We start from the raw sequence: 8,288 nt of genomic DNA on the forward strand, positions 1-8,288 counted from the left end.
TATTCTTTATCGCATTTACGTGTTAATAAAGTCAAATAAATATAGTTGTTATTGAAGCTGTATAAATTTATACAAAATCACATGTTTCATGATGCTCGTAAAATAATTTAAGTTGTTGTCAATGCTTCTTATTTTTAAACATCATCATAAACGAACTTGTAGAATACTTTGATAAGAAAGAGAGGTTATGAAATGTGTTTTCATTTTTGAAGAAAAAGTTAGAAGTACTTCTTAAATCTCAATCCATCAAATCACTCAAGTATTACTTCTGAACCACTTACTTTTTAATAAGAAATATTTTTTTAAATTTGAAATATTTAGTGACACATCATACGTATTTCTGATTTATAAGATTTAAACTTCTAGCTTAAAATGAATGAAACCATAAATAAAACTGAGACCAACAAAGAAGATGGCTCGACTAAAAAAAAGAAAAAGCCCAAAATTAGCAAAGCTGAAAAAAGACGTTTAAAACTTTTAGCAGCAATGGATCTCAAAAAGCGTTTAATGAAAGTGTGTTTGTAAACAAAAAATGGTAACTTTAAAATTTCAAAATATCAATTTATTTCAGGAACAACTTCTTCGTGAATTAGAATTGACAAAAAACTCTTCAAAGCAAGGCAAATTGAAATGGGAAGAAATTTGCAAAGATATTAAAGTTAAAGAATTTCGTGAAGAAATTCAAGAATGGAGTGAAAAAACTGAAAGAATTTTACAAAAGAAAGATGAAAAAATTGATATGTTGATGAAAAATATTGAAGAAACTCAGGAAATGCATGAGCGGAATTTTTGTCAACATTTAGATCAGCTAGAGTATTTGACAAGTAAGATTAATTCTTGGATTTTGTAAAGTTTTACTTAAAAGAAGCACGTGATGAACAAGATTTCACCGGAAGAATGAATTTCACTTTTCCCTTATTCAGCCCTTTTTAAACCTGACTTGTTTGTGGAACATATTTTTTTTATTTCCCGATTTTACTAGCTTCTTAAGACACCCCTCTTATTTTTTCGCTTAGATTACACACTCTTTATATGTTGTGGAACGTATTAAGATTTTTTGAAAATAAAAATACTTTTATGTAATGTTCCACATTTTTTTCGCTCGAAATTAATATTTACGTTCCACATTTAATTTTTGAATGAATTTTCTCAAATTGAAGAACTTAAAATTTTCTATTATTAATCAACCTTTTTTACAAAACGTTGTGGAACGTGTTCGTTTCTCATTTCAAGGAAGACAAAGTACATGGATTTCAGTCGAAAAATTCGCCTATGGCTAAAAATTTACTGGAAGTTATTTCGTAGGAAAATTTCATTTATGTGCGATTTCCTCTCAGATTTCAGAAATGAAAAATTGTGGATTGTATCTCCGCCGTGGAATGAAGTATTATAAGCTTTTTGTCTTTTAAGCAATTATTTTGTATAGGTATCTTTTTTTTAAGATTAAGGTTTTCGAAACTTGACAAGGGAAAAATTGTGGATCGTATTATGTTGGAAACACTTAAATTTCACAGCTTTGCTTTTTTCAAATGTAAACAGGTCATTAACTAATGATCTTGTTCTATTTTCAGATTGTCATCAAACTCTTCGTGAAACTGCCACAGAACTATACAACATGCAAGCCTCGGATTTAATTCAAGACTTCTTCGATGAAATCAGTGGGATTCAAGAAGTTCAAGAAAAAACTAAACTTAACATCGAAAACATCATGCATACAACAAATATTGATGTTAAAAAAAGGCTCCGGGAAAATTATGAGCTTTATATGGAAAGAAATTTTGACGAAGTTACTTCTGAGATTGAAACTCGTTACATTCTTCGTGACAGGACTGTTCAAAAAATGAATGACTTACAAAAACAACTCTTGAATTGGGTAAAAGATCTACAAGGTGATCTAGTGGATGTTAGGAAGACTGAAAACTTTTTAAATTTCATGCAAAGACAGAAGAACTATGTCGTTGAAGCAAAAAGGCTTAACGAAATTGAACGTTCGAGTCAGAAGACAATTTCGGAATTGCAACAGGAACTATTGCATATTGAAGCTGAATCGAATCGAAAAGTTTATGGATTGAAACTGGAACAGGCTTATTTTTTGAATGTTCGATCGATCATTAAGAGTTCGATAGAACGTGATAAAATTTTAACGCATGAAAAGATGTTAAAAGTGTCGAGTGAGAGCTATGAAGTAATTAAGGTTGATAGTGAATTCTTTATAAGAAGGCCATTTCTAATAATATTTTTTAGAAATTGAAAGAGCGGGTCAATTATGGAGAACTTTTGCTAAAGTTAGCAGCTTGTTGTAGGAAGTATCAGACTGAAAAGGAGAAGGTTATTCCGTTTCAATATTCTCAAGAAGAAGACGAAGAAGAGGCGCGGTTGAACATGAATTCTGATATTGCAAAGCTTTTGGACATTTCTGAGGAGGTTTCTTACTTATTCTTTTGGCATGGACATAAGTTGCTAACCACTTTTTTTCAGGAACTGACAGACGAAATGAACATTATGAAAAACTTCTGGCGTCGTTGTTCCGATGTCAGGTATCACAATCTTCTTCTAAAAAAAGATCAAGCCAAACTTACCGAAGAAAATGAAAAATACCGAAACATTATTCGTTCAATGAAGAAATCCGGTGATGTTCAAGACATTTTACAAGCTTTGAAAATAAAACAAGTTTAAATCAATTTTTTTTTGTCTCTTTTATTCTCTAAAATTCAATACATCAAACGAAACGATTTTGTAAAATGATACTGACCACTCTTTCGGAACACTTGGAGTATAATTTCTAAAGAAACGCATATAAATTTCAGCAAATAAAATTCTATGACGAGTTGTATCGGATTTTGGATGAATTTTCATTTCATTTTCAAGCTGATTTAGGGTTTTGCCAATTAATTTAAGTTCTTGGAGACTTTCAAAATCTTTGGTGTTTCGCATTCCAACAAATAACATATCGATGAAACAGTTTTTGTTTTCTTTAGAAAAATGAGAAAATTATTTTAAAAGTTTTAAATTTAATGAAATAGCTTACCTCCGCGTTTAAAAAGTGCAACTTTCATAGGAATAGCTCGATGGAAGTCTTGATATCTAAATCGAACAAGTCGAAGGCGGGCATCATTTTTTGATAGTTGCATGTCACGTGTAATTTGTTGATAACCAATTGGTGTTGTGAAATTGCTGATGCTTAATTGGTCTTGTTCACGAATGCAATCCGTCATTACAGTTGCTGACTAAAAAGAAACAAAAACTTACTTTTTTAAAAGAAACAACGATTTAAAAATGTTTGAATGTTTAAATAAATATTTCTGATGGGAGGAAATTCATTGCATATAACTAGGCTGAAGTGTTACTTCCGTCGATGGACTTTATACCAATTAAACGTTAACTTTAATGTGAAGCTTTGAGCTTTTTTTTAGCTAGGTAAACAAAGTTTTTTCTTTATATCAAAGACAACAACCACTTAAATCCAACAACCATTGACACCAAGTTCAATAATACAGTACAACCATCTTAAACTAAGATGAAATATTCTCAATTTAAAAATGGGAGGACAAATAGAAACAAGTTAAAAGAAGAAGGATTATTTTTATTTCACAGAAGATTCATTTTATAAAGCGCAAGTATTAAATTAGTTGAGGAAAATAAGGATTTAGGATAAAAAAGAATCTCATTCTTTAGCAAAATTTGGCTTGTTTAATGGTATACTATTTCAAAAACATTGTTTTGCCAGATAGTACAGGTAAAATAGTACATAAAACAACCAATAAATAAAAAAGTAATACTCAGGAAACATGGCAAAAAGTTTGCTTTTGGGATAAGAACCAAGGATCAAAAAGTCTATAAGAAAAAAAATAAAATGCACGACTGGGTCGCACGTACTTGCTCTTGTAGTTCACAGTATCTTTATCTTAAATGTCTATTGGAAATTTAAGATTTTATTTAGTGTCGAGAAAAAAAAATAAAAAAAAATCGAAAGTTTAAAAATTAAATTAAAATTTTTTTTTTCAAAAATGTTTAAAAATATTTTTTTTTTACATTTTATACTTCAAAATGAAGTCTGTAAGTTTTTAATAAAATTGACTTATTCTTTGATGAAATATATGAACTTAAAAAACATGTCAATTTTTGAAAAACGGCAACGCCATATTTCCGTTCTCCGCATTTTTTTAGGAAAACTAAAAACGCAGTTTTGTTAGAATCAATAAGTCTATTACGTATATCAAATTTAATCAAAATCGTTAGAGCCGTTTTCGAGAAAGTCGCAATACCTCGAAAACGTTATATGAGAGATATGCTTTAAAAAGGAGATATTAAAAAAATAAAAAAACTGTCCTAGGGAATAACCTAAAAAGCATCTGTACCAAGTTTCAAGCAAATCCATCCATCCGTTTAGGCCCTAGCTCGATGTACAGATGGACGCACACACGCACAGACCGACGGACGGCATGACGAAAACCACTTTTGTTGGTTTTGATTAAACCCTCAAATTTTTTTTCTACACGAAACCAATACTTGCCCTATAGGCTATAGAGCAAGTAAAAATGGGTGGAAGGGTGTTTTTCGCGGATAAAAGGGAGGGGGTCAAGATATGTTTGACCTAGTGAAAAAATTGTTTGTTGAATACCATCATATGACACATGTTTTTATGGTATTTTTTAATGCTGAATCTAATGACATAAAAATAAAGTCAATACAATTGCTCTAAGAAAAGTTATTGCCGATTAAAAACAAGGGTGCTTGTTTTTTTACTTCAACAGGTAAATTTTATCGAAACCCTTGTGAAATTCAATGAAATTCGGGATAAAGGGTTTAGATACAGCAGGAACAAAGGATTCGTAAAATTTCTAAAAATAGTTTTGGTGAAAGGGCGTTTTTGTATGGGTTCAGTTATGTGTGAGAAAGGTATCGTAACAGCTGACATAAATTTTATTAATTTAAACTTGGTGAAAAAGTTTCGTTTCATATAAGAGCTATCTTGAGTGAAAGTGTTTTTTTTTTTAAGAAATGATGAAATTCTTAATTAGTACCACAAAAACTGGGACAAAAATGATACACCAACGAAAATTGGTACATATGTTTAATTTACAACAGAATTCAAGAATCTAAGCAGTCTTAGATAAAAGGGTGTTGTTTTTGGGAAAAGATAAGCCCCCGATAAAATCAATGGTATAAAAGTTACCCATACGAAGTTTATTAAAAATGTTGTTTTTCCTATGGGAATTACGAATAAATTAAGTCTATACATTTTTTACATATGAAAGGGTGTTTTTTTTTAGGTGTAGAGAAATTATGGGTATATTTGAAAAAGTTTGTAATACTAGAGTAACCCTATTGAAATTCAGCAATTATGTTATTTTTGGAATAAGAAACAAGAATCTAAAGTGTCGGTAAGAAAAATGATGGGTCACCCTAATGAAATTTGGTAAAAATGTTGAATTTTTGGGATTTAAAAAGCAAGAATAAAGGTTTTTATAAAAAAATTTAGGTGAAAGGGTGTTTGTTTTGAAGAGACAGTAAAATTTGTAATTGGTCCCAAAAAGCAAGAAGAGAAACTTAGGTATCAGCATTTCAAGATCCATACATTTTTCTGTACAGCTCATGATTTCTGTCCAAAAGACTATTGAAAATTTATTACATATCAAAACTTTTTGAAAAAAAAAAAATACTTTTATTAAGGGATGTTTTCTCCATTCAAAGTATCTGATTTTTATCGATTTTTCAACGGTATTTTGATCGACAACTCCAGTCTTACAAGAAAATTGCTAAATATGTAGGTATGTACAAATGGTACCTAATGATCATCTTTTATGCTAAAATTTCATGTTATTATACACGCCCGTATGAGTAAAAATAAGTTTTTTTGGTCTGTTTGGTAAATGCAAATTTTATACGTTAGAATTTTTATTTTTCAAAATTTAAGTTTAGATCACGTTGACGACAAAGAAGATTTTCGTTCAGATATTGAGTGCAAGTGTTATATAATTTCAACTTGGCAATTAGGGCAAAATTGTAATTTACATAATTTGCACGTTCTCCATAATCACTGTGGCGTATACGTTCTTTTTTGTATTTATTTATTTTTTGCATGTGCTAGAGAAGCCAGCGGAGCAGTAGGCGGCTGATCAACCTAGAATATTTATGTTCATGCTATCTGACCTGACGAGGACACTATATTTTAAAGTATTTGAAAAGATGAATATTTTTTGATTAGCGTAGAGCGGGACAAGAATAACAGCTAAAAAAAAACAGTGTTCCTTAAAAAAAAGAATCGATTGAAATAAAAAAATGTTCTTTTTTTCTCTACCTATCGGTCCATCTCAGTTGCAAATTAGATAATACAAAGCTAAGAAAGTTCTTAGGGTAGTGCCGAAGAAAGAATTTTTGTAACTTTTTTTTTGTATTTTTGGTCTTCCTGTTAATATAGTCTAAGAGCCCACAGCAAATTTTAGTAGTGGAGGTATAACCAAAATGTCTGTATGCAGTTTTATAGCCTTATGCGTTTTAATAACGAATTCAAAAGTCTGGCAGCTTTAAATTGCGGCTTTATATGGTTTTCCGAGGGGTTAAATATCGCGAGTTTTCAAATTTAATGTAAGACACATGAAAGTTTTGGAGATTCGTAAGTTTAATAAATTTTATAGGGATGTTACTGTAATTTTCAAGTGCATTCAGTAAAAGCCTAACATTCAGTTCAATAACAAAAACTAATGGGGAACCTTTTCAATATTGTATTGTTATATTTCGCTCAAAAGAAAAATGAACACTCGCACATCTTAGCCCTTAAAAATGAGTAAAGTTTAAAAACACATGTTATAAATAAATTGACCGTTCATCATAATCTTTCAAAGTTATAGGGCTGATTAGGTAACATTTTATTACATCTTCACAAGCCTTATATTCCTTTGAAGTTTGGTATGCTTTTTAAATATCGAAATAAAGAATACAGTCAATTTTTAGAAGCAGACACCAGCGTAGTGCTCAAACATTGCCTTTCCGCAATCTTTTTAAAAAAATTGTAAGACTTGCAAAAAAAAAAAAAACGTTTAAAACCATAAGCATACCAACCTGTCTTGTTCCTCGACAAAACTCATCCTGTTCAAATTCCCGATCCCACAAAAGACGAAGTCGAGCAAGTTGAAATTGTGTCCAAACATAAGTCAAAGGATTATGCAGATAAACAAGCTTGGGAACAATTTTGGTGAACTTTGGGCCTCCATATTGATGACCTCTTGCAGATATTTTTCTTGTTAATTCCCAAGGTTTTTGTAGTAATTTTTTTGTAAAACAAGAATTTTGACCCGTCACTGCCAACATTACTGACTTAATTTAATTTTGTGTGTTTTTTTTTTCTTCTGTCTTTCTAGTGTCAAAATGGTGTAGAAATTAAAAAGGATAACGCCTAAATAAATTTTAAAATACACAAGGTAATCAGGCGTGTAGGAGTAAGGTATTTTTGATTCCGGTCAGAATCAGAGTATAAAGGAACATTCATAGCCTCAAGAACCAGTTGACTGTTGCCCACACTCTGGAGGGTCCAAAGTGTTTTTCTTTGAGTTTTTTTTGCTGTTTTTTTGTGTTAGTCCCTTTTTTGTTCTGATCGCCGCTTTTGTTGCCTTTATGTGTCTTACGACGCTTTTTTTGGATTTCATTTTTTTTGTGGACGCATCAGAAGTAATGTCCGTTCGGTCTTTTCGTTGGCGGCAGCGGTGGCGGCGCAAACTCACAGACAGACGATTCCCTTGATTATTCCACCAAATTAGAAAACTTGTGTTGTGGTTCAAGCATTCCACATCGTTCGCTTGAATGAATGTTCAATGTTCCCTTTAGATCTCCAGAGCTCTGAAGATCCAAAGAAGAATACTCTGAGTCAAAGAACACGAAATCGAACTTTCCTCCTCCTGCAGGCTGCATTCAGCTAAACAAAGATCCCGTCCATTTGTATAAAAATCGCTAGAGTGCGATGGGGCATGGTTTCGGATGTCCCCGGATGACGACGACGACCGAAGACGATGATGATGATGGTGATGGTATAGAGGATATTTCTTCTCCCTGAGCTTGAGTTACTTCAGAGGTTTTAGGTGTGCTATGTCCGACGGCGATTTTTGTGATCGCTCCGTTTGCTCTCTTCCTTTCGTGTATTATTCGGATCACATCGAATTTATTGGGAGAATTGTTTTGCTCCTTTTTTAGTTGGAGCGAAAAGGAGAGACCGCTGGCGGATCCTGTGAAACTGCTATGAAGGAATTTTGCGCGTCGATGTCTGTCTGGGACTTTTAATGCATCGATGGATT

At 31.8% G+C, this 8,288-nt stretch overlaps 2 protein-coding genes across 2 annotated transcripts; one reads left to right on the top strand and one right to left on the bottom strand.

Annotated features, from left to right (window-relative positions):
- Window positions 1–118: 118 nt before the first annotated feature.
- Window positions 119–2,681, top strand: LOC129910617 (dynein regulatory complex subunit 2). Its single transcript, XM_055988053.1, has 6 exons — window positions 119–259; window positions 367–513; window positions 572–824; window positions 1,572–2,194; window positions 2,245–2,424; window positions 2,479–2,681. Exons 2-6 carry the CDS (start codon window positions 373–375, stop codon window positions 2,674–2,676), a joined length of 1,395 nt encoding a protein of 464 aa, XP_055844028.1. The 5' UTR covers window positions 119–259; window positions 367–372; the 3' UTR covers window positions 2,677–2,681.
- Window positions 2,678–7,371, bottom strand: LOC129910616 (uncharacterized). Its single transcript, XM_055988052.1, has 3 exons — window positions 7,063–7,371; window positions 3,029–3,227; window positions 2,678–2,972 (listed from the first exon to the last, which is right to left on the bottom strand). Exons 1-3 carry the CDS (start codon window positions 7,309–7,311, stop codon window positions 2,698–2,700), a joined length of 723 nt encoding a protein of 240 aa, XP_055844027.1. The 5' UTR covers window positions 7,312–7,371; the 3' UTR covers window positions 2,678–2,697.
- Window positions 7,372–8,288: the final 917 nt, after the last annotated feature.

Source organism: Episyrphus balteatus, chromosome 2 (assembly GCF_945859705.1).
Source record: "Episyrphus balteatus chromosome 2, idEpiBalt1.1, whole genome shotgun sequence".
Lineage (NCBI taxonomy): Eukaryota > Metazoa > Arthropoda > Insecta > Diptera > Syrphidae > Episyrphus > Episyrphus balteatus.